The following is a 26,964-nucleotide window of genomic DNA, read 5'->3' as shown; positions in this document are numbered from 1 at the left end:
GATCACACTTTTATTCGACTCTGATCTGGTTCTGATCTGGTTCTGATCACACTTTTATCCGACTCTGATCTGGTTCTGATCTGGTTCCGATCACACTTTTATCTGACTCTGATCTGGTTCTGATCACACTTTTATCCGACTCTGATCTGGTTCCGATCACACTTTTATCCGACTCTGATCTGGTTCTGATCTGGTTCCGATCACACTTTTATTCGACTCTGATCTGGTTCTGATCTGGTTCTGATCACACTTTTATCCGACTCTGATCTGGTTCTGATCTGGTTCCGATCACACTTTTATCCAACTCTGATCTGGTTCTGATCACACTTTTATCCGACTCTGATCTGGTTCCGATCACACTTTTATCCGACTCTGATCTGGTTCTGATCTGGTTCCGATCACACTTTTATTCGACTCTGATCTGGTTCTGATCTGGTTCTGATCACACTTTTATCCGACTCTGATCTGGTTCTGATCTGGTTCCGATCACACTTTTATTCGACTCTGATCTGGTTCTGATCTGGTTCTGATCACACTTTTATCCGACTCTGATCTGGTTCCGATCCGGCTCTTATCAGGCTGCCTCTGATCCGGCTTTAAGGAACGTCTGTTTATTTCTCCCGGCCACCAGCAGTGTTGCCTTCAGGAAGTCCAGATGCTGCGTTTCAGGCCAGATTTCAGGACTTCAGTCCAGAGGTTGACAACGTCGCACATCCAGAACTATAAATGAACTCTTTCAATCAGAAGCTAATATTGCTGGTTCTGTAATATCAGCTAATCCGAATATCCACTAGCCAACTGCTTATTTGAGGAAAATAATCCAGATTATCAGTGCAACTGAATGCATTTAATCACAAGTTTCTTTTAATAGTGTTTATCTGTGTTTTTCTGATAATGCTGAACAACCACATTCTCTGTAAACTCTCTTTTCCAGAAAGGAACAAAGAAACTTAGAAACACGCCTCATTATTTATCCTCCAATCACCACATTTCAGTTTTTTCCTTTTAAACATCATTTCTCTCCACTTTCTTTAATTCAAGTCAAGTTTATCTGGATTGCAGTACAGATAGGTCAACCTTTCTCCTTTGAGTAAAAAAATATGCATTTATGGATTCTTTTTTCCATAAAAGCCTCATTTTTATGCGTTATTTTACGATTAACGTTTTAATCCAGCCTTTAAATGAAAAACTTAACAGAGAACCACGACTTTAAAGTTTGTTCTAAGTGTTTGTTATATAACATTATGACATTTTTATTGGACAAATTCTCTTAACAGCTTTTCAGCTGAATGCTGTTTGTTTTTCAGTTTTAGCTCATTTTCTGTGTTTTCTTAAATGCATTGAAGTTCAGCTCTGTGCCACTGGACTGGCCACAACATCTGCCTTTACATGTGGTCCCAGTCCTCCTTGCATGTGATTGGCCGCACGGTGTGTCCATCAAACTAAAGCTCTCCCTCCTGAGCAGCAGCTGCTGAAGATTCGGCTTTCTGAAGGAAGCTGGCGCTCCTCGTTTGCTTGAAAGATGCATCACTAAATCACTACCAGCCAAAGTGGCTCTTAGTTTTATTGATACCAACCAAACTAAAATGTATCGTGCATCTGGCAGTTCGGTGGGTGTTCAGAAGCCTGAAACCAGCTGGTTTAATAAAACGTAAAATCTGCAAGTTTTCTTCTTCAGGCTCAGTTTGTGTCTCCTAACTGCAACCCTTCCTATTAAAAAAGCTTTTTAGGTTAAAATGCCAACTTAATTTAAGAGGAATTTTTTATTATTTATTCAAATAACCAAATGCCCATTTCTGCTTAAATATGATTTTACCATTTACTATAGAAGGACACAGATATTCCTGGTTATGTTTTAAAAAAATCAGTGTTTATGTGTTTGGTGTAACGCCGGTGAAACTTTTCAGTGCTAACCAAAGATATATGCAGATTATTACTGGTTGCTAAGAAAATAATGACTTTAAACTGGAAGAATATTAAACCAGTGACTGTAACTGAATGGAAACAAAAGTTAAAACGTGTTTATAATGGAACAAATGACGGCAAAATGAGAATGGACATTAATAACCGGAGATGGCATGTTGTTACTGAATACCTGAGGATGTAAACGATTGTTTAGGTTGTTAATATCACTCCATAGTGCTGAAAATGAGCTCTGATCATGAGGTGAATTTATCCCTTTTATTTTTTAATTTATTTTATACATGTAGATGTGTGTATTTTTATTTATTTATTTGTTTATTTTTTTAAATCTATTTGTTTAAAAAAAAAAAAAATTCTCCCTTCCTGGTTACTTGTCTCTGGTGGCGTGTTTTGTTCACTTGTGTTTGAATATTTAAATAAATAAAAAGGAAAAATCAGTGACAGAACCAGAAGGCAGCTCTGATCATGTAAACGTGTGATTCTTACATATGATCACCACCTTCAATCCCTCACAAGTAGCCTAAAAAACAAACCCAGTAAAAGCCCACCAGTAAGGGACGGAACTCCAGGAGACATTGTCTCGTTACTTCCGACATTTCCAGTCACTGAAGTTCTCTGACCAGCAGGGGGAGCCGTCTTCAGACGAGCCGAACTAGCCACGCTGTTGAGTAAGAAGGTGGTTTAAGACGAATACCTCTGCTCTCCGGAGACTGTGTCTGGCCACCTCCATCTTGGTCTCCATCTCGCTGTTCTGGTCCGAAGACTCCTGCGTCCCATACTCCTCCATGGCCTGAAACCAAACCACAAACAACGAGGGTCAGACACATGGAGATGATGGACGCTGTCCAACAGTATGATGATCTGAAGGCAGTTTATTACAGGAAAGGAGTGACTAATCCCTGCTGGACGTGCTGGTAGGAGGTGGCGATAGGAGGTGCTGGTGGGAGGTGCTGATAGGAGGTACTGATAGGAGGTGCTGATAGGAGGTGCTAGTTATCTCAGCTCCGTGTGAGGTGGCGGCCACAAACTACTGACCTGATTGGTGTTGCTTCATCACTTCTGGCTCATCAGAGCCGACTTTGTGACATCAGTTTTAGTAATACTACATTATTGTTTAACAAGTCAAAAGGTCAAATTCCTGCTTAATGCAAAGATTTCTGACAGATTTATTTTTAACAAATAAATAAACAGTTCAAGTAAGAAAAATACAAAAACCAGACACCAGACACTACGATCAGACAGATTGAGAAGACCTTTGACCTCCTACCATCATCATAAAGCAACAAACATGATACTTCATACAGTTACACCATCCATAATATCAGTAATAACAAGATCAAAGTTGCCTAAATTTGCGCTTATTAAGTAAAGACAGCTTCTGGGACAGCTCTCCAATACAGTTGTGCTCATATATATTCATCCCCTTTCATTAAAGAAAAGGATGAATTTACAACAGTCACTCAAATAACTGGAGACTTAAAAAAGGAACAATAACTAATAAAAATTAGCAAAAATATAATTTAGTAATATAAAACACTGTTTTTTCATTTAACTGAGTTGAAGAAAGAAAAAATACCAAACAAACAAATGTGTCCTGGACAAATGAGAGACTTTTCTGATGAACAGTGGGACAAAATACCTGTCAACAGGTGCAGAAGTCTGACTGAGAGGAACAGAAAACACCTGAGTGGAGCGGAAACATTAAAGGATTGTTCAACTAAATATTAGTTTATGACTGATGGAATATGTAATAAATTATCTTATTTGTTTGCTTTTTTAAAAAAAAAATATTTCTATTGAATCAGAATTAGAAAATAAAGTAACGATTTTTGTGAAATTTATTGATTATTACTTTAGTCAATTTCAGCTTATTTTACAGGCAGCTGTTTTGTTCCTTCTTTAATGAAAAGGTATGAATAAATATGAGCACAACTGTACGTAGACATACACTTATACAAATTTAGTAATTAAGTTTCATTATTAAACAAATGCTGATTTCCTGAGTTTTCTTTTTGTACCTCAACCAGAGGAAATCCTGAGTATTGAAGGGCAGTGTTTGGTTTCTAGCTGTGTACATAAAGTGTGTTATTTTTAAAATCAACCAAATCCTTAAATTAGGATGTTTCTGATTTGCAATAAGAGCTGATTACGTTGTACTGGCTTGGAGCTTTGGTTTATGTTTCTTATTGCTCTTTTTTTTAAAGCTGAACATTTGTTTCTCACATCTACACACTCATATAAAACAACATAAAACAGGGATTTTGGGTTTATTTAACTACATATAATATTGCAGCTGTTTTTTACATTTAAAACTTTAACTAGTTTTCACAAATCACACTTTGATTTAGTGTGACTACTGTTCCAGAGGTTTTATTATTTAAATGTCCATAATCTGCAGAGCATCCCTGTGTGTGACCAAGTTTTATTTATTTCTTCAACTTTAAAGCGATCCAATGACTGATTTCTGCTGCGTCCGCCGACACGGCGATACGAGGAAAAGTTCATCTGGGACCAAAGCTGACCAAGAAGAGGACACCACATTTTAATACAGATCATTACACTGATTATTTATTCTTATTTTGTTTTCCACTACTGATGCATTTAGTGTGTGTCTCTTCAAAATGTCTCGTTAACAGCAAACAGCTTTCTTCTGGCTGGGCTCTGAGAAGTGTCGTGTGATTGGTTGGACGTTTTTGGTTGCCGTGGTTAACACGGAGAAGATGAAGCGAGAAGTTGTCACTTCCTCATTTTAGTCGATTTAAAGTTGTTCTAATGAGCAGCTGATGGAGGCGGTGAGAAAGGAGGAAAATGTGTAAAACACGCGGTATTTAAAGACACGGACAGCCGGAACCGCATGCACAACCCTCCCTGCTGCAGACGAAGCTTCTCGTTATGTCTAAAATAACCAGATCAACTGTTTTCTTGCACATAGAAACTCAGACATCCCCCCCCGTAGTTTCCCCCCCTCCCTGCTGCAGACGAAGCTTCTCGTTATGTCTAAAATAACCAGATCAACTGTTTTCTTGCACATAGAAACTAAGACATCCCCCCCCCGTAGTTTTCCCCCTCCCTGCTGCAGACGAAGCTTCTCGTGGAGAATCAGCTGATCGGACCAAAACAAGTTTTTTTTTGTTTAAGTTCTGGTTTTCTGCAGATCATTTACCAGCTTGGCCTCTACACACTGCTCCAGGCAGACTCACAGCGCCCCCTAGTGACAGCATGCCATGTCTTACACCTGTTTCGGATGATAGTGGACATTCTCCATTAAGAAATTCAGGAAAATGAAAATAAGAAATAATCTGCAGGCCACCTCCTCGTGAGGTTTCATGAGTCACCGTGTGAGGTGACGACATCCTGCAGATGAGAACATCACCAGTTTGATCTGGTTCTCACCCTCTGTGTGTGAATGATGCTCTTGTACTCTCTGGCCACACGACTCGCCCACTTCCTCGCCTCCTTATCCAGACTGTGCTCCTCCGCCGTTCCGCTCTCTCTCTGCAGCTGCATCACCTTCGGCAGGTGAAAAAAGGAACAAACATGAACGTTAAAATGAGGACAGAAAAGTTACTGGTGGTTTGTTGAAACGAGCCTGAGATGAGAAAACTGACTCACTAGAGGAAGCTGTTAAAGTTATTTAAAGGTTGTTACTTCATCACATGGTGAGGCACGGCTGCTACGGCAGGAATGTTCCCACACACGTCAACACACAGCCGTGCACAATTTAAAACCAAAACAGGGAAATATCTCATCTGTTGTGACCCTGACAAATAAATCCATGAGCATTATAACTAACTTTGTCTGGACATACAGATAAATCTAATTCTTCAGTGCTCGGTCATTCTGATCATCACCAGAAGATCATCAAAGCCATCCTAACCAGTGAAAACCACTTCAGGGCCAGAATGGATCTACATTCTCCTCACTTAAACATGTCTGATCAGGTACCGGAAACGTCTTTATGAGCCGTCAGACACGCCGACAACAGACCGCCGGAAACGGCAGGAAAAGAAGCGTCAGAGTCACGTTCATCACATCAATCCGATGTTTCATCGTCTGATGATGAATGCAAAGAAAAGTGACACACTGGAAAGACATTAGGAGAGTTTCTGCCTAAATAATAAATAATTAGAAAACATTCAATCTTCTTCATTTAGAAACACAATCAGTTTAATTTAAGGAAACTATACGTGGAGGAATGTTGGTGCGAAGAAGAAGCGCCACAAATAAAACAACAGCGTTTTAATGAGAGTCCATGCTGTTTTCTAACCTGCATTAATTTGAGAATTTTAGGGCAAGTTTGACGGTAAAAGTGAAGTTAAATCTCCTCCTGAGGAATTTATTTAAACAGCATATGAAGAGAAGTTCCTTCCCTGAATCTTTTCTGAAGTTTCCCTTAAAAATAATCCTCACAAAAGCTCGGACCCAGACGGCGTTTAGTCTCTCCTAGTGATTAAAAACTGCTGAGTCGGCTTTTATCGATGCTTCTGTCAGTGGGAGAGAGATCAACCTGATTGGCTTATAAGTGCAACAAATGAATGTCATGCTGTAACATCAGACATCGTCTTCCATTTCTCTTGAACTAGCAAAACTTCACAATGTGGTCAGCAGAAGCCTTCGCTGTAACTCTACTCCTCTGCCTCATGTCACATGCAGGGAACAGTGGCGGTGCAGATTAACACCCCGAGCGGTTGAAACTGCTCAGTTCAGACTCTTTTTATTTAATGATGTGCTGATTATGCTCCATAAGTCTTCCAACCGAGTGGTCGCTGTGAGAAGTCCAACCCCACAGGCTGAAACAACTGATTCCTTACACCCTTCTCATCTCCGAGTCCAGTCCTGTTGGACTCCGGGATACTAACGATGATGATGAAGATGCAGTCCTGATATGAGCATGTTCAGTCAAGTGTTCATAAATACTGGCATTTAGCAAAAATGAAGGAGGAAAACTGTCATACGGACGCATTTCCAAGGGAAAAAAGAATGAACCCTCTGGGGACCAAGGGTATTTTAGAGAAATAAACCTTGCCTGACTTTTTTTTAGTTTAAATGCTAATAAACACCACCTTCCAATGCCCCATAATGTCCTATACCTTGTTTTTTTATTTTGAATCGAAATATCATAAACTGCTTTGTAAATGAGGCTCCTTTGCTTATTATAATTATAAAGTATTGTAACTTCGAAGCATGACTAAAGGTACTGAAGGAGACTGAAGCACTGCAGCTTTCAGCTGCACACACTGTATCTGTTACCAAGTTATACATCTGTTACAACTCCGTCGTGTCGTTTATGTTGAAATAAACTACTTGAGTAATGCAAATGTTTGTTTGAGCGATTATGCATGGTATGCATGCGTAAAAGCTGTTTTCATAATTTATCGGCCTTGTAAATACAGAAGGCAGCTATCACTAATGACACCGATGCAGAGTGATTGACACTGTTTGGAGGCGTTTCCTGAGGCGTCATCGACTCTGATTGGACAAACACGTGTCATGCGCCAAAGACAAAGGTTCTGATTGGAACACCTATTTTGACACAACACTGTATCACTTATGAATGGGCTACAGTGATGCCGGAACCACCGTCTGAAAGCCCGGAGTCTCCCGATTGAGAGGGGGAAAAAAGTACATTTCTATCTTTTATGGTTTGAAAGCTATGCTGGATTAAACACAACGTGGTCCCTGCATCGCCAACGATGCCGGCGTCCCCAGAGAGTTAAAAAGGAATTTATTCTTCTATTTGTGTTGTTCCTCATCAGTTCCTGAGAGAAGACACTGCAGAGAACCAGACTGTGTTCCTGTGTCTGAGTAGGAGAAATGTGGCATTTCTGTCTGATGACAGGATAACACCATGCTGATCCTACCTTCATTAACATTTGCATTAAATACATCTTTAGTCCTGTTTAGCAAACATTTCAGCAACAGTTGGAAAATAAACATCATCTTGTTTTTATACACGACTCACTGATAGTTATTTACAGAAAATGGAAAAAAGTTGATGCTGAACTGATTTTATTTCATGAACTTTGATGATAATCCCTTCATCTCAAACTATTTACTGAAAAGTTGGACTGGTGCATTTCGAGTTTAGAAGTCGTATTAAATTCCCCTGTAAAGGATTTAGGGCAGGGGGGGTCCAAAGTCCTGCAGGTTTTCCATGTATCCCTACTCCAACAAACCTGGCTTCCATCAAATGGATCCAACAGCCAATGAAGTTCTGCACAGTGCTTGCTTAGTTTGAGTCAGGTGTGTTGGAGCAGGGACACATGGAAAACCTGCAGGATTGTGGCTGTTACGACTGCGGTCGTTTTGTGGGTTGTGTCTACTCTGGACAGATACGCCGCCCGACATCGGCATTGGAGCGCCTGTGGAGACGGGTCGGGACGGGTTTGGTTGTCCACGGTTTAAATAAAGAGAGAACAGCCTGGTTGGACGGCTGAGACGGACGGAGCGTGCGTAGCATCCTTCACGTTGCATCAGGCTGGTAGAATGAGTGAAAGTTTGTGAAATGTTTTTGGAAACATTTGTCAATAGCTGTGAGCTGCCTGTTTTGGTTTGAGTTTTCTCCTGCTTTTCTAGATAAGAAGGTAAGCACCTGTCTTTTGTTTTCATGTTTATTTTTTGCTTAGGTGAGTTAAACTCAGAGCATAGGATTTGTTTTGTTTGTTGTTTTGGCGTTAGCTCACATTGAGATTAATTTACACATTTTTAACTCTGATTTGTTTCCAGATCAGAAGTTTTCCGTTAGATCTTTACTTCACGTTGTAAAATAAAAAGCATCTTTTCGTTTGAACCTTCCTGAGAGCCGGTTTGACTTAATGGAAGGATGGTATTTTCCTGTTGCGTTCAGGAACCCCTAGACTGGGCGTAACAGTGACCCTTGAGGACCAGAGCTGGACAGTTATCATCAACGTTTTGTGACTATTAAACATTGCAGGGGATCATTTCTCATTTTTTGGGCCTGACAAGAACCAACTGGCTTTAAGGGTTAATAGAAAAATCTCCAGTAAATCTGTTGAAAGGATCGAGGATCTAACGATAAACTCATGTCCATCTCTATCTCTGCTGTTTATTGAGCTAAAAAAAAAAAACTAACAGATCCGCCGTTTGATGATTTAACGTTACATAAATATATTTAAAAAATATTTCCTAAGGGACACGCGCATAAAAGAAGATCCAATGAACACCTAAAACGATTCTGGACAGGCGTTTTCTGGTCTTACACGTTTAATTCTACATGTTGGAAACAAACAGTCATCTGCTGCTGTGAGCGCGACGTTGACCCTGATCCAAACGCTCTGAAACAACAGCAGCTTCAAGTTTTTGTTTGTGTGCTCGGTGGAACCATTTGCAGATAAAAACCAAAGTATTTAAGAAGTCATTATCATTGTCACAATGATGTTTTCTGGCCAAAAGACACCCGTTAGTCCGGTGCCAAAACCTCGCTGCCCAAGCTGGGGCTCGCTGACAGCTGGGTGGAAGCCGAGCCAAACTGTGTGGGAGATATCAACAATGGGGACGTCATCATCTGCTGCTGATGATGGAAATACTTTCAACTCTTCCTGCGGAAGTGTAAACATCTTGAACTAGCTGAGGATGAGGAGATAAACATTTTTGGTTTGGAACCGTGAGAGTCTTCGGATTTCATTTGTGATTGAAACTCAAGTTTTTTCTTCATGTTTATAATGAAGCCCTAAAAGTGGACTTGAATGGTTTCCACACTTGCAGTACACATATTACAGATATATATACATACGTGTGTGTGTGTGTGTGTGTGTGGGGGGAAAAGGGAAAAGGCTGGGGTGGCGGGAGGGTTGGGGTCAGTGCACTCTGATGAGGCCCACTCACAATGCCTTCTTTTCACAGATGGGCCGTTCACAGGGCCCGGCCTACCTCCTGCCCCTCCCTCCCAGTTCAGCTCTATTCCTTACCGGATCACGCTGTCTGGTGCAAGTGGTATGGGAGGGTGGGAGGTGGGGGCGTGTGGCAGGGAGGGGGAAAGGGCTTCTCCACCATTAATGTTTTCTTTAGGAACAGGCTGCTGCTTGTTTGACTTCCAATCAAAACAATGGCAGCATTCGCAGTTTGGAACAAATTGTCCAGTGTTGTCCAGCGGAGAGGAGGAAGGGACCGGCAGCGATGGCCGACTGTCTGCTCAGGATCGGACTCCCTAACGTTTTCATCCACGCACAGAAGCCTTCACAAATCAGCGGCAGATTTGCATACCGCGGTCATCTCAAAGGCTGATTGCACAACATTTCTGAACTGAAATTGACGTTTATGTTGGTTTTTAAGAAGAGCAAAATAATGTAATAAAAGTCCAGTTGAGGAGGAAAAAAATCACTAGAGACCACAGACCACAAGGACACACTGGGGGGCTTAAAAACAGGTGTACGAAGGTGCAGCGTGGACCCCAGTAAAAGTTGTTGGATAAGACAGAGAAGCCTGCCAGTGATTGTATGTCCCAAACAAGCACTGGCATAAAGAACAACTTCATTTATACATCATGGAAGGTATTAGATGAAAAACTCCACAGACTTGTTGCATAACGGGGACGAATGGTTCAGCAGTTGTGGGAAATGACCAGGGTTGCATCATTTCATGAGCAACATTCATGAAGCAAACAGCACAGTTGCTTCATTCACTCGTCTCACTGCATCTTATTCACCTCACAGGTTTAACAACATCACGCTGGGCTGAGCAACCTTTCTGCTGAATGACAGCACAGCATGTATAAGACCCTACCCATTATGAATCAAAGCTTATATAGAATCTAACAGATCGGGATGGAAATGAGGAAATAATGCATGTCCACTGGCCAATCAGAGTGTAACTGCTGCTTTGACAGAAGCCAGATCATACAAATATATCTAGATAGGTAAAACTCTCTATACATCTTATCAACAACTAGGTTGTAGAGATCTGAAATGATGGCGCTCTGATATAAGTCATCACACACTGAGACGTCCTTGGAAAAGGCCTCCGTCTAATACTAACCAGTATCAATGTTCAGCAGCAACGTTGCTTAAATCTACTTTTTCTTCTCCGTTCATCCATCGGGGGGAGAGGTGGGGTTCACCCAGGGCGGGTCGCATGAACGGCGATGGACCAGTGACTTGAATGACGTGCATCTGAGACAGCTTACTTAATATTGTTAAAACTTGCATTATTATGGCATTATTGTTATTTTTGTTGAAAATGGTGTCAAAGTGACAACAATTATCGCTTAGAGCAATTTGATCGTCTATCGCAATAATTTCTGAGATGGCGAAAGTTGTTACAGTGACAAGCGTAACTGTTGATGTACTTGTAGGCTTTGAAATGCACAATAAACCAGTAAAGGTGTTACATGGCCAGTCTGATCAGGTCTCACATGCCTGCTCTTAGTTTCTTCATAACGGGGAAGTGTGGTGTCAAAATAACACAAATCGGTGCAGCTTTCCATGTGCAAAATAAATGTCTCGCTGTCTAGGCGACAAAGTTCGAAGGGAAACCTTCTCTCATCTGATGTCTTGGTGCCGCCGGTAATGTGGCCACGTTGATGTTTTAGGGTAAAATACGATCCAAAGTCTGGACATGTAGTTTTTATTTGTAAAATCAACTGGATCCACTTTGCTTTTCATCTGATTTTATCCCTGAACGATTCGCTGTGCTCTGGATGGACGTGGTTTCAAAGCAACAAACGTAAATAGCAGCGTGTTTTAGGGAAACGGTGAACTGCGATGGAGCTTCTGGGACACTTCAGAAACGCACGTAGTAGGCCTGGTGGAACCACTCTGATAGATTAAACTTGCCGTGATCAGCTGCGAAAACGCGACACGGTGGAACTGAGAGGGCAGAAGAAACTGGCTTTTCATACGAATCCATACGTGACACACCTCCTGACAAAATCCACATGTCTAAGATATGTACAAGATGGCTCATGACAATGCTTCTGGATGGAATGAAGCTGTCGAGTGTCACCGTCATTGGAGCCTTGCTCGCTCAGTACAATGCCAGCCCAGACGGTTTTCATTTTAGGCCTGTAACCTGTCATAAAGTCAGGCTTTATCAGCATGATCCAGAGAGCAAACAGGAATTTATTGAACAAAAACACGCCCCCTCTCCAAAGACAAAGAAATTTAAAGCCACCAGGTCCACCAAGAGGGTAATGGCCAACATTTTCTTGTACGATTAGATTATCGATTAACCAAGCAAGGTGAGCTGCAGTAAAAGCAGAGCTCTCGAGACGTCATATCACACCATTACAGGTGCAGTCAATGCTGGAATTGATGCATAAATAAGGTTTTAGCTGCACATTCTGGCATCAGAAGGTTCCTAACTGAGCCAGAAGTCATGACCCAGATCTAACTGGCCATCATTTAAGAGGAATTTTATTCTTAGTCATGTATTTTAGTACAAAAAAAAAAAAAAAAAAAAAAAAAACCCACTGGAGGATCTTTTATAAAAGAAAATGAGATAATTCTATCCTGCAGTTGCTTGTGAAACTTTTTAAAGGACATTCATGCAAACAATATGAGGATGTATAAGAGCCTCAGTAAGATCTTTTCCTTTTCTCTTTAACTCATTCTGTTAATTACCAGTCATATAAACCACATAAAGTAACATAAAATATCTTATATTTACATAACACTGATGATCACAGTGTGATCAGATAGCAACAGAAGAGGCTTGTTGTGGAGTAGAGTTACTTTACCGCACACCCACCTCCTTTAACTCTGATCAGAATCTGGTTAAAGTTAAGTTTTAAACATTTAGACATTTTCTGACGGGTTTATTTACAGACTCAGTGACTGTTGAACTGTCCCTGCGAGGTCAGAGGAGAGGCAGAGGGCAGTAACACAGGTCAACTGAACTATTGTGACTCTTTTCTGACAGCTGCTGCTCGTCCTGCTCTGAACGATGACCCAGATTTCTAGCAATAGCTCAACAGTCAGTTTTTATTCTCACGCTCCAGAGATCAGACACAGTTTGCAGGTAGGACGTCTGATAGCTTGGATGTCAGTGGTGGACATTAATACAAAAACATACATAAAACCAAAGCAACACTAAGCAGACCTGCTTGGATGATCAAATGGCATACCTGACTGAAATTATTATAAAGACAAATCAGAACAATACCCGTGTGATAAATCTATCAACCACTCATACAAATAAACAAAGTAGTGGAAGCAAATCCAATAAAAAACCTGATTTACCGTATCAGAGTCTGTGGGCTGGTACGAGAAATCTGATGCTGGTTGAAACATGGCGTTCTTCTGTACAAACATCTGCTGGTGAAACTCCTGCAGAACCTGCAGATGGAAACACTCCATTAGGTTTGTGCAGAAATCAACATGTTTAATACACTTTTTATGTATATTTCAGCAGGAAAAACATCATGTGGGTGGATGGATGGATAGATGGATGGGTGGATGCATGGATGGACCAAGGGATGGATGGATGGACATATGGACAGATGCATGGATCAATGAATGGACTGACGGATGGATGGGTGGATGGCTGGATGGATGGATAGATGGATGCATGGACGGATGGATGGACCAACAGATGGATGGATGGATGTTCCGACTGATGGATGGATGCATGAATGGATGGACAGATGGATGGATGGATGGACCGAGGGATGGATGGATGGACATATGGATAGATGCATGGATCAATAAATGGACAGACGAATGGATGGATGGATGGGTGGAGGGCTGGATGGATGGATGGATGGATGAGTGGATGCATGGATGGATGGATGGACAGATGGATGAATGGAGGGATGGATGGATGGATGGATGGACCAACAGATGGATGGATGGATGGATGGATGGACCAACAGATGGATGGATGGATGTTCCGACTGATGGATGGATGTGACGATGGATGCATGAATGGATGGACAGATGGATGGATGGATGGATGGACCAACAGATGGATGGATGGATGTTCCGACTGATGGATGGATGGATGTGACGATGGATGCATGAATGGATGGACAGATGGATGGATGGATGGATGGACCAACAGATGGATGGATGGATGTTCCGACTGATGGATGGATGGACCAACAGATGGATGGATGGATGTTCCGACTGATGGATGGATGTGACGATGGATGCATGAATGGATGGACAGATGGATGGATGGATGGATGGATGGATGTTCCGACTGATGGATGGATGGATGTGACGATGGATGCATGAATGGATGGACAGATGGATGGATGGATGGATGGACCAACAGATGGATGGATGGATGTTCCGACTGATGGATGGATGTGACGATGGATGCATGAATGGATGGACAGATGGATGGATGGATGGATGGACCAACAGATGGATGGATGGATGTTCCGACTGATGGATGGATGTGACGATGGATGCATGAATGGATGGACAGATGGATGGATGGATGCACGCAACATGAAAAATGATAAACAGTTTTTTATTGTTGTTTTTAACACTTTCAAAACCATGAATTAAAAAAACAAGAAAAGAACAACAAAAACAAACCAAAAACAAAACAACTTCTACTGATGAGAAAATGACTTGTTGATGACTGTTGATGTTGTTGTGTGATGGTGTGATGTTTTTTGTGTAGTCTCCATTCTGGTTTGCTCTTTTATTTTGCAGTTTTCTTTGTGTTTTCTGTCCAACCTTGTTTCCTGTTCATCAGGTCACCTGGGTTCATTTATCTTATCCATTACACCTGTGTCTCGTTGTGTTTTGTGTATTTATACCACATGGTTTCTGTGGTCACTCGCTGGTTGATTGTTCTGTGTTCTGTTTATTAAAATAATATTGACTGCATTTCCCCTGCCTCCTGCTTCTCCAGCCTGCATTTGGGCCCTCATCTTCGGTTATGATGTGAGCTGTTCGTAATTCTGACAGTTTTCTCCTTGTGAAGAAAACAAGTTGTGTATTTACAGGATAGAGTTTCCACATTCAGCTATGTCTGCCTTTTTACACAATCCAACAACAGAAACAAAACATACGAGATGAAAACGGTGTGCAGCTGAGAAACGACTAAACACAGTTTATTTACATTATATGTCAAAGTTCTGGAAACATTTATTCACAGTTCAACAGAAACTTGTGTTTGGCCCAAAAATACCCTGACATGGTTTTAAGCAGCTCACAGAAATTATTTAAAAAAACATCATAAATATTTCTTTGGCACATTTGAAATAAATCCAGCTGAGCAAAGTGCTGCATTCCATTTTTCCTTGGAAAAAAAAAAGGAAATGAAATTTAATTAAATGTCTCTCTCAAGACAGCAATATATATAATTTAAAATAAAGAGTAAAAACACATAAAGGGTAGGTAAATAAGTAAATATTCTTGATAAGAGCCAAGATGTCTAAATCAGTTTTAGACTTAGACCTTATATGAAAGATGGACGGAGCCTCCAGCAGTTAAAAGTGAAGCCGATGCGGAAGTGCATAACACTGCAGTTCCCCCTTCATCCACTAGGGGCTCCAAAACAGAGCAAATCCCCATAGAGTCCCATGTTAAAAAGACCAACTTCACAGCAGAAATAAACATGTTTACAGCCTGGTACAAAAATCCATTTTCGGTTTAATAGGTCAGGTTTACCTTCATGACAACTGTGGGGGAAGTGAATTTTTTTCCAACTCGCCCGTTTAAAAGTAATTTAATCTGGAATTTCGGCATATTTAGGGGCATGTCCTTTTGACTGACAGGTACCCGATCTCCCGCTTCAAGTAAGAAGAACGTAGAACAACCGCGGTTTTAGTCGGTTAACTATGTGACTTAGCTTTAGCCCGCTTACCTCCGTTAGCTGGTTAGCTCCTGTTATCTTGGGGTTAGCTTGGTTAGCTCTTAGCTACAGGCAGCTTGGAGTTTGCTATCCACCATGCGGCTCACAGCCCCCCTCTCAGCTCCACCTCTTTGCCCATTGTTGTATTTTCCAGGACGAGACGACATGCGTGCCCCTGCCAAGATGGCGATGGTAGGAACCGCCCACCGAGCTTCAATTCAGCTCTTCAAAAACCTACAGGTGACCTATGGTCTCCGTCCATCTTTTTATATACGGTCTATGATTTTAGATTGAAAAAGTTGGTTTGTTTCTTGGTGTTTCTTCATGATGTTTTTGTACCATCCAATGTGATATTTACCGTTTGTTCATTGAGTATCTAAAATACAGTCAGATTAACTTCAGAGTGACAAAAACAACAAAAATCAACACAGTGGAATAAAACTATAGCATAGAATTTATCTGTGCTGAAAGACAGATCATAAAACAGTTTTACCTAATGTAAAAAAAACACCTCACTGCTGTATGTTACAAGCGTCACTTTCTTTAGACCACAAAATGGAGGTAAAAATATATATTTATAAACTATTATTAAACCACAGATTACAGGACACAAAGAATGAAGCGTCTTAAAAATGTAATGTAGGCTAAACTAAACGTGGCCTTATGCAGAGAACACATAAGACCTGTGTCTGTGTTGACGCAGGAACGGGCTGAAATGTGAGCTCGGCCAGAAAAACCACTGCACCACCTCTTCCCTCTCAAATGGTTTGTTCATATTCTGGCCTGAGCAGAAACTAAATGCCTCTCTGAGTCCAGCATAGCAAGACGACCTGAACAAGCCGGCGTGGAAGAGGCCAACAGCAGCTCAGGGCATGTAACCGAGCAGCCCCAGTAACTTAAACCATTTTAATTAATTAGTAGTTACTGAGGCGGTGACTTCAGATCACTGCAGAGGTTCAGACGGAAGCTCCAAGAACACGATTAATCCTGAGTCAAATGCTTTTATAATATTCTACCCATCTTTAATTTACTGATATGCTGAACTTTAAATCTGACTTTGTTCTTTATTTACATTTTTTCAAGCATTTGGAGTGTGTGTCTTGCTTTAATGTGAGGAATCAGTGTGTGAATATAAAATAATTGTCCTGGTAAAAGGAAAATGGAACTTTTCCAACAACCATATATGTCTCTGCACTGCTTTAAGATGGTAGGAGTAGTTAGGCACTGGCAGTGGGGCGAGGCAGTTTATTTGCATGAAAAAAAACAGTATCTGCATTTAGTTATTACTCTGGCAACAGAAAGTAGACCGGACCCTGATGACCTCAGAAATCTGGTTGGTTCATAACAAACCAGAAGATTCTGGACAGATTTTGGTCCTAAACCACTCAGTGCTTAATAAACTAACATCTGGATTTTAAAGACAATCCTTTGACAGACAAGAAGCCAGAGGGAAGATCTGAGGACTGGAGTTATATGATCCACTTTCCTGGTCTTAGTGAGGACTCGAGAAGCAGCGTTCTGGACTAGCTGCTGCAGTCTGATGAACTTTTTAGGTACACCTGTAAGGATAGCGGTACAGTAGTCTAGTATACTCATGAACAAGTCCTTAAATTCTCAGTTTGTTATTTAGGTGGTACAAGTGCAACAGACTTCATAGCTGTCTTAATGTGATGCTGAAATTCAGGTCTGAGTGAAGGACTTCAATGAGGTTTTGGGCTTTGCCATTAGAACATCTCTGTCTGAACCTGATTGCTTACTTTTAAAGTTTCTTCCTTGACTCCAAAAAGTTTTTCTTTATTTTAACTAAAAGTAAGTTCTGACATCCAATATGTAATTTGGTTAAAGCATTTTTATCAAAAGTTGGATTATAATTTTCCTAATGAAATAGAGACAAGACAAGACTGCTCGCAAAAACTTCTGACCAGAGATTTAACATCCAAACATGAATACCTCTGTCACAAATCATTCTTTATGCTTTTGTTTTGTTTGTTTTTTTAAACCAAGATAAATGAAAAAACAGGCTACAGACAATAACATTTCATAGGAGAAAAGTACCCGTCCCTTCCAAATGTTCACTGTTGTGAGGACATATTTGTATGACGATGAGGAATCCATCTCTTAGTGAACGTTCACATCAGTCTTTCTGATTTGAATCTGAGTGTGTTTGCTCAGAAGGTGCACTTCGCTTGGAGAAATGTGAATACGCCAAATGAATTCTGATTCGGACCAAATAAATAGACTCGCCTACAAACACAGGTCTACAGGAAGCAGACAACAAGGTCACAAAAATATCACTTCCTGCATTTGGCGTGGTATTGCATTGTGGGTAAACAGGGATATTGTCTTATGCAGTAAACTTGCATAAGACTAGTGGAGGAAACCATAGACTGTATATAAAAAGATGGGTGGAGCCTCCGTGACGTCACCCATAGGTTTCTGAAGAGCGGTTTGAAGCGGTTCCTACCATCACCATGTTGGCAGGGGCACGCATGTCGTCTCGTCCAGGAAAATACAAATATGGGCAAAGAGGTGGAGCTGAGAGGGGAGCCGTGAGCGTCATGGTGGATGATTGACATCGAGCGAACTCCGAGCTTTTTGTAGCTAAGAGCGAACCGAGCTATCCCCGAGATAACAGAAGCTAACCAGCTAATGGAGGTAAGCAGGGAGGTAAGTCACGTTGTTAACCGGCTAAAAACTGCGGTTGTTCTACGTTCTTCTTACTTGAAGCGGGAGATCGGGTACCTGTCAGTCAAAAGGACACGCCCCTAAATATGCCAAACTTTGAGATTAAATTACTTTTAAACGGGCGAGTTAGAAAAAAATTCACACCCCCCACAGTTGTCATGAAGGTAAACCTGACCTATTAAACCGAAAATGGATTTTTGAACAAGGTTGTAAACATGTTTATTTCTGCTGTGAAGTTGGTCTTTTTAACATGGGAGTCTATGGGGATTTGGTCTGTTTTATGCCCCTAGTGGATGAAGGGGAAACTGCAGTTTATGCACTTCCAAATAGGCTTCACTTTTAACTGCCGGAGGTTCCGTCCATCTTTCACATACGGTCTATGGAGGAGTTTTCTTCTTCATGCAGGTATTTTTCTCTCTTTTGCTAAATACTAGTGCAGCACCACCTTTGGTGAGAATGGGGATATATTATTGTAATGCCTTGGCGGAACTTGTGCAAACAAAAGAACTATCTATTGAATGATAAGAGGGCATAGACGGTAAGGAAATTATATGTAAGACCTTTCGTCCAGCGCTGCCTCTGCTGCTTGTTTCTTGCATATTAAGAAAATGCTGTAAGAGAGGTGTCCAGCTGAGGGGGAGGTTTTACTTTAACCAAATTTTAGATAAAGTTAAGCTGTTTAAAGCTCAGTTAAAAAACATGTCAAGTCACAGCAAACAAAACAGAGTAGCCAGCTGTGAAGACACTCCTGCATCTAAGGTAGTGGATGCCGTTTGGGTTTTTAACTCACCCCATTTGAGCTGTTCAGAAGCTGGTTGAAGGTGTTGTGAACAGTCTGGTATGTTTCCAGCTCAGTCTGACAAAGTGACACCAGGTAATCTTTTACCTGCTCATAGATTCTGCCGTCTAAGACCTGCAGACAGGAGCACAAAGGGTTTTTAGCTTTATAGTATGTTTATCTTCCTCAGTGTGCCCCCCATTCAGACACATGGCCTCACCTTGATGCAATCCATAAGGTCTGTGCTGTAGTAGCGCTGCTGGTGAGCGTTGGCGGCCGCTAGTGTCAGAAGGTAGTCGTTTCTGGCGTGGGTGGCTTTGGAGTTACACTCGCTTCTCTTGGCTTTCAGCTGGAGAAATAAATTTCACACTGTTCACTGTCTGTGGGGTTTAAATGTGGGTCAGGTGGTCGGACATGGAGATCCTACCTTTACGCTGGCCCTCTGGAGACTGGACCTTGACTGGAAAAGGCTTAACTTGGACCTGAGAAATAAACAACAACAATAAGCAAGCGGCATCTATCGGGTCCGAGCCTCATGCCGAAACCCCCCCCAATCCTCTTCCTTGTAATTCAACATGTTAAGGATCCACAGAGTAAATGTGTTTTTTTTAATGGAGATATACAATTCACATAAAGAGAAACTAATGGGTGTAAACGCCAAGATGGCGGACACCCCGTTGCCATGGTAAGAGGTACTTAATTGACTTTTTTGCTCCTCTTGGGTTGGTACACGTGTGTTGAATTTCGTTGTTCTACGATAAATTAGACGATCGGGACCCTCGCGACCCCCCCCCCAAAAACACGATACAATGTGTTTAGGCCTAACAAATATGAATGCTTACAATTTTGGTGCAGATCGTATCAGAAAACCGTGTGTCATGGCAAGAAGGCTTTTTTCCATGGGTTGCCACGGTAACACGCTTTCTCCTATTGGAAAGATTTGAAGAACTTTTGGTCCCCATCTTGTCACAAAGCTTCTTGCCGAATTGGGAGCCAATCGCATGAATCCCCTCAGACTACTTTGTTCAAATACGATGCGCCCACTTCGAAGAAAACGGGCAAAAAAAATGGCCGCAAACGTTAAGATGGCGGACAACCCGTTGGCATAGCAACAGGTCTACGATTTACTTTTTTGGTCGCCTTAAGGTGGTAGAAGTGTGTGCCGAATTTCATCGTCCTACGTCAAAGTAAACTTTTTTGACCCCATTCTATGGGCCGTTTTTAGTGTTTCTAGGGGGCGCTGTCGAGCCATTTTTGTATTGAAGTGTATACGGTCCATAGAATATTGCTATTTTCGCCGGGCTTGAGGTGTGTGCCAAGTTTTGCAACTTTTCACCGGGGCTAAGGGGGTCAAAATTGAGTGAGTTGTGCGAGAAGAATAAACATTTCAATCACAATAGGCTCCGGCTATACTACGTAGAGCTCGGACCCTAATTAGCAGTCATCTCTTGCTGAACACGACCATGTGAGAACTTCACCAAGTCTCTGATCTGCTATTTACCGGGGACATGAAAATAAGGTGTGCCATCTTAGACACCTCAAGATTTGATTTGATTACGATTCAGGCTGCTCTGATTCGGTTACTATACAATTATCAGGGCATATTAGGGAGGTGGTTTCCGGTCCGTCTCCCTAACGTGTCCGAGGACCTTAACTTTCAACTTCTGCCACACTTTACTGCTGCATTATTATAATAAAAAATGTTTTCGAACATTTACAAATTGTAATCGAATCGGCACGTGTTGTATCAAGAGGCATGGATTAAATAGTGAGTCAGCCCACCCCATGTGAAGGTGGAACAGAGGCTGGATGCCGACCAGCTGCTAGAAACTAAACAAAAATGTTTTCTGACGATGTCCAAGTAAACACATTGATGCACAAACAGTTACATCTGAAAGTCTGAACAACTCCTATATGGGCATGTGGAACCACCAGACCAGACCAGACCAGACCAGACCAGACCAGGCCAGACCAGGCCAGGCCAGGCCAGGCCAGGCCAGGCCAGGCCAGGCCAGGCCAGGCCAGACCAGACCAGACCAGACCAGACCAGGCCAGGCCAGGCCAGGCCAGGCCAGGCCAGACCAGGCCAGACCAGGCCAGACCAGGCCAGGCCAGGCCAGACCAGGCCAGACAGAGCAGCCAGTATCAGGGTTTAAACAAGTGCCGGTCCAGCTGTTCATCCATCCTGACAGAGTTTTCTCAGCCAGATGTACAGAGACTTTCCTGATGAGCAGAGAAATGCTAGAAATGTGGTGAGTCGAAGTGCCAGCTGGTCATATCGTGCCAGGACAAAGTGCTGATGAGCACCGTCCTTGAGTCTGAGTGCAGGTTATTTTCCCTGAGTATTCATTATTTTCTCCTGTTATCCTAATATACCAAACACTGGCATGAAATGTAGTGAAGAAGTTGGTTAACCTTTTCCCTTTTATGTGGGGATTTCAAAAGCTCCAGATGTTCTTGAAGGAGGTTGTGGAGCTTCTTTCTAAACTGAAAGTGCTTTCCGCTTGGGGCCTAGTATATGTCTCTAGTCGTAAACTTTTGGGTGACATGATTTTATTTAGGGCTGGGCGATATAACCAAAATCTTAAATCACGATATAACTCATTTTATATCCTCATAATGATAAACATAACATAAAATAGTTTGTGTAATGTTGTGTCAGTCATCAGTTATGTGTCAGATGTTCTTGGCAACAGCAGCAGTGATCTCCTTCCATCTGGGGGAACTTTGGCCGTATGATGTTTTACAGGTAAATACCTGTAAAATAATACAGCGTTTCCATTTGGAGTTTATTATGAGCTTTCGCCTCCACTTGACGCTGCTTTTGCTGCTTTTGCTCGTTGACTCTATTCTTTATTCTGTATTCTTTATCCTGATTCTTGGCAGGTGATAAAATGAGTTAGATGTGTCGGAGTCCGTTGTTGGGACTGTGAGCTAGTCTGTTGTCGGTTCCACGTCGGTCTTTTTATATCCAAACCGGATCAAGACAGAAATTTCCCTCTTTTATGAACAATCTCATCAGTTTGGGTTGGCTGGTCATCTTTTAGTGAATTATCCTGCTCTGAAACATGTCTGTTACCGTATTCCTCCATGTGTGTTTATGTATTGCAGCGTGCATGCTAGGGGAGGGAAAATCGAATTGAAAAATCTAAAATTGTGATTTTTTGATTCACAATTTTAAAATTGATTTTTTTTTTTGTTAAAAAAAAAAAACATTTTTGGCTACTGTGTTGTTTTGTCCTCATTGAAAAATAAAAATGCTTGGCATATTTTTTTGTTTTTAATTTATAAAAATCAGCAATATCAAAAAAATTGTGATTATCGCAATTTAAATCGAATCTGCACCCAAAAAAATCGGAAACGAATCGGGACAGAAGCATATCCTCACAGTCCTAATACGTGCCGTAAAGCTCATCTTGATGTAAAATACTGCAGTAAAGCACCTTATCGTGGTGTAAACGATAGAGCCTCATATGAAACAATAGACGTTTTCTATCGTCCAAACGATATATATCGTCATATCTTCCAGCCCTAATTTTATCATACAAAGACCTGAAAAGTCATTTGTGTCATACTTGGCATCAAGCTCGGCCTTCTCTCGGACAGCCTGAGCCATGGTCTCGGCTTCCTGGTACTTCTTCCTGGTCTTGGTCAGCTCCTTCACCGACTCCTGCAGCTCAGCCTGGACCACCGTCAGCTGCTCGATACACTGAGGTTGGAGAGAAGCAAGCTTGAACTTTACATTCATACAAACTTTACATTTATTCCTGCAGCACAACAGCAGAGAAAAATGCTAATTTCTCAAAGCATTTCTATTAAAAAAAAAACACCTGAGCTGAGAGGTGTGTCACACACAGGAACTATGATGGCATGTGCTGAAGGCAGACAGCAAACAAGAGCAGCATTGTCGGCTGCTAGGAGTAGGAAGAGTCCGTCAGAAACCAGAGAGCAGCGTTACGTTTCTGAGCAGTGACGTGTCAGACCATCGTAGCAGGAAACAAGTGGAGCCTGCATATACACACTGCTTCAGATTACAAACACCACGCTGATGGAAGCTGCTCATAATATCAGAAAAATATAAAATATTAGACTATTTGCAACTCAGTTTATCAGGATTATGCTTGTTTACATGAAGTTCAAGAATATGTACCGTATTTTCACGACCATAAGGCGCACTTAAAAGTCTTTCATTTTCTCCAAAATAAACAGAGCACCTTAAAATGTGGTGCGCCTTATGTGTGTACTGAGTTCCAAAATATATAGATGTTGTTTAAGGGAGAACTGTGGGTGTGAAAGAAGACGCTAAAGGCATGCCCTCAATAGGTATTTAGTGCCGGTATGTGCTTTATGCAAAACAACATCGGTTTGGCTAATGACCCCTTATTAAAACGGCTCCTGCGAAGAGACACGCAGTTCAAACTGCAAGCTCTCAGCTATGCGGACAAATCCAGCAGGCGTGAGAGGATTAAGATCAATGAATCCATGGTTCGCAAGTTGAGGAAGCGGGAAACAAGCTTTGCCAAGTCAAGAACACAAAGCTGAGTTTCCGCGGAAACAAGGTGAGGTGGCCTGAATTGGAAGACCGACTGGAGCTGATTCGGAGAGAGCGAATCCCCATAGACTCCCATGTTAAAAAGACCAACTTCACAGCAGAAATAAACATGCTTACAGCCTGGTACAAAAATCTATTTTCGGTTTATGGGTCAGGTTTACCTTTATGACAACTGTGGGGGGGGAGTGAATTTTTTTCTAACTCGCCGGTTTAAAAGTAATTTTATCTTGAAATTCGGCATATTTAGGGGCGTGTCCGTTTGATTGACAGGTACCCAATCTCCCGCTTCAAGTCAGAAGAACGTAGAACAACCGCGGTTTTTAGCCAGTTAACAATGTGACTTAGCTTTAGCCCGCTTACCTCCGTTAGCTGGTCAGCTCCTGTTATCTCCGGGTTAGCTCGGTTAGCTCTTAGCTCCAGAAAGTTTGGAGTTCGCTTGATGTCAATCATCCACCATGACGCTCACGGCTGCCCTCTCAGTTCCACCTCTTTGCCCATATTTGTATTTTCTGGGCGAGACGACGTGCATGACGCTGCCAACATGGTGAGGGTAGGAACCGCCCACCGAGCTTGAATTCAGCTCTTCAGAAACCTATGGGTGACGTCACGGAGGTTCCGTCCATCTCTTAATATACAGTCTATGGTTACGCCACAGTTTGTGAATGGATTGCGGATACTTGGGCTCACGTGTCTGCTTGCACTGTTGTTCGAGCTTTCGCAAAAGCATCCATCATTTATGAGAAGCCACACGGCAACGGGACTGACTCTGGCAATGACGAGCGAGAACCCGGCGTGTTCGATGGAGAACTAGCCCAGCTGTTCATTTCGGACACAGAAGATGAGGACTTTGATGGATATGTGAATGAGGATTGATCAAAAAACAACATGAAAACATTGCTAAATTCTTCCATTAAGTACAACTGAACTCAATTTTTCTTCCGCTGCCTTTTTTAAAACACACGCAAGCATGTTTTAAATTAGAGTACCGGTATGTTTTACCATGCCCGTGCCCTAAAACCTGGTGAGCCTTGTATGAGTGTTCAAATAGCACCCTTAACTGATACTGTGCCTTTTAATACGGTGCACCTTGTTGTCGTGAATATACAGTAGATGTACCACATCTGTTTCTGCTCTTCAGAATCATTGCGAGAAATTTGTCTCAAGAGTTCAGTTTGATTCTTTACTCTCTTAGCTTTTATCACAGCTGATAAAACCACCAGGAAATAGCCATGTTGCAGCTCTTTAATCACAGTTTTACATTTAGATGTTGTTGCATACGCTTCTGTAAAGGCACCGCCATCTTTTTATAAATGCCAGTGGGTCTTGTGGTGGAAAATACTCTGGTCTTGAGAAGTTGTAATACATCTAAGAGTCAACTGTCTTCTTACAATGAACATTTTATTATAAACTAATACAAGCACATGCAAGAGCTTGGAGAGAGAACTCTCTCTCTAGATGCTGAAGTAACATCCGATTATAAACCATGCTTAACTCCTCCTAGTTGCTGGGCAGACCACAGAAAACAATCATTCTCTCCTCTGAAGCTAAACTGAGCTCACTAAGCATCAATCACTCACTATATTACTTTATTGCCTTTAACCTTAACCAAAACCCATAATAATTTCCCCAACACTCTCAGGTGTTAGGGTTAGACTTTTATCAGTAATATGTCAAAACAAATAAGCGATAAATCTCGAGAACATCTTGTTAACAAGTAGAACATGTTTATGTAACTAATTCACACCTGTTTAGTTTGGTGCCGACAGAATAAAGACATGACTGCATAAATAGGAAGTAAAGAATAAATTAGTGGGAGTTAAACTTGTAAGAGACACTTTGTTCCCGTTGGTGTGAAAGAAACAGGAAGTTGTGTGAGTTTTATCATCTCTGTCTTACTTCATCCAGCTCCTGGCCAAACCGCAGCATCAGATGAAACAGAGACGTGTGTACAGCGCTTGTATCGTGGATTTTACTGTGATCTCGGATTGTTTTGGACATTTGGGTTTGACATACCTGCTCTAGCCGCACAAAATAATTTACTTTAAGTCAGAAATTCTGTGGTCTAACTGTATGTGTCATGTTTTAGGAGTCTAACTTCTCCATTACCCGTAAAGAACAAACACACCCTGATTGCATCAGTGGAGATGCGAATGTTTCTAAATACAGACGTGACTTGAAACCTGATCAAATCAGGAATGTCGTCCTGTTTTACCTTCCTGAGCTGCTGCTCCTTCTGCAGTCGAGCTATCTTGGCTGGATCGGCAACCTGGACTTTGTAGTTCTCACAGCCGCTGATCCTGAACTGTGCGGCTTGGACAGTGCCCTCCAAATACGCCTTCCATACGCAGTACATGTTCCTTCAACAAGCACATACACACACAGGCTTAAACACTGGAACAGACTCATGAACAGCAAGTGATTAGCTGTGAAGGTAAAGAAAAAAAACAATATGATGAATGATAAAAATCTTTTTATTCTCTGTTGGATAATTTTTCTGGAAGAAAAACTTAAACTAAATGTAACTTATTATAAGACTGAAATATGTTTTCTAAACGGTGAAGTTGAATCTTTACGGTTCACTGCTGAAGGCTCAAAATGAAGGCTTTAGGATGGGAGACAGGACTGCTCTTTGCTCAGACCAGAAAAAATCTGAGCACTCACAACGGATAAAGTCAGCAAGATGCACCCATGCAGAGACAATCCAGGGACACCTCTGTGACAGAAAACACCAGACGGATGTGGCAGGGAGTCCGCACGCTTATGGGTACAAAATCAGGCAGGGGGTTGACGACGGCGACAACATTTCTCCTCCAAGTTCTGTGCATGGTTTGAAGCAACAAACCCGACATTAGGGAGATGGAGGGTCGTTCTCCTCCATCTGTCAGGCCGGCTCTCACTACCAACGCAGCAGACTCACAGAGGTCCATAACTAGGGTCAACCCAGACCGCAGATCCAGACAACACGCCGGGACGGGTGTTCAGGGTCTGCTGTAGAGCTCAGTCTTACCATTACCCCCAGATCCTTCTAAACATCCACCACTGTTTCAGGTAGGGATGCACCGATCCACTTTTTGGGAGTTCTGATCCGATATCCGAAATTTCAATATCTGTTGATACCGATATTTGCCGATACCAAATCTGTTTATGTGAACATTATTGTGACTATGGTTATTACTGCTGTTATAACTGTGTAAGATTCATCAGGTTGTAATAATGACCCATCCTTTCTGAAGTTACCTCACTAATACAAATATAATAA

General features: G+C 41.7%; 1 protein-coding gene across 1 annotated transcript in view; it reads right to left on the bottom strand.

Moving 5' to 3' along the window:
• LOC306761820 (F-BAR and double SH3 domains protein 2-like) overlaps nucleotides 1-26,964 on the bottom strand; it is a 69,665-nt gene that overhangs the window by 20,414 nt on the left and 22,287 nt on the right. The window contains exons 5-12 of the mRNA XM_079248116.1: nucleotides 25,918-26,062; nucleotides 22,729-22,862; nucleotides 19,581-19,635; nucleotides 19,374-19,502; nucleotides 19,166-19,288; nucleotides 13,119-13,214; nucleotides 5,317-5,433; nucleotides 2,618-2,713 (exon numbers count right to left, since the gene is read on the bottom strand). Coding sequence (XP_079104242.1) covers nucleotides 2,618-2,713; nucleotides 5,317-5,433; nucleotides 13,119-13,214; nucleotides 19,166-19,288; nucleotides 19,374-19,502; nucleotides 19,581-19,635; nucleotides 22,729-22,862; nucleotides 25,918-26,062 — 895 coding nt within the window. The remainder of the gene's footprint in view (nucleotides 1-2,617; nucleotides 2,714-5,316; nucleotides 5,434-13,118; nucleotides 13,215-19,165; nucleotides 19,289-19,373; nucleotides 19,503-19,580; nucleotides 19,636-22,728; nucleotides 22,863-25,917; nucleotides 26,063-26,964) is intronic.

The sequence above is a fragment of the Telmatherina bonti genome (genome assembly GCF_933228915.1).
Source record: "Telmatherina bonti genome assembly, chromosome: 10".
NCBI classification, from domain to species: Eukaryota; Metazoa; Chordata; class Actinopteri; order Atheriniformes; family Telmatherinidae; genus Telmatherina; species Telmatherina bonti.
Note: the sequence above shows the minus strand (reverse complement) of the source record. Positions and strands in the feature narration are given on the sequence as shown.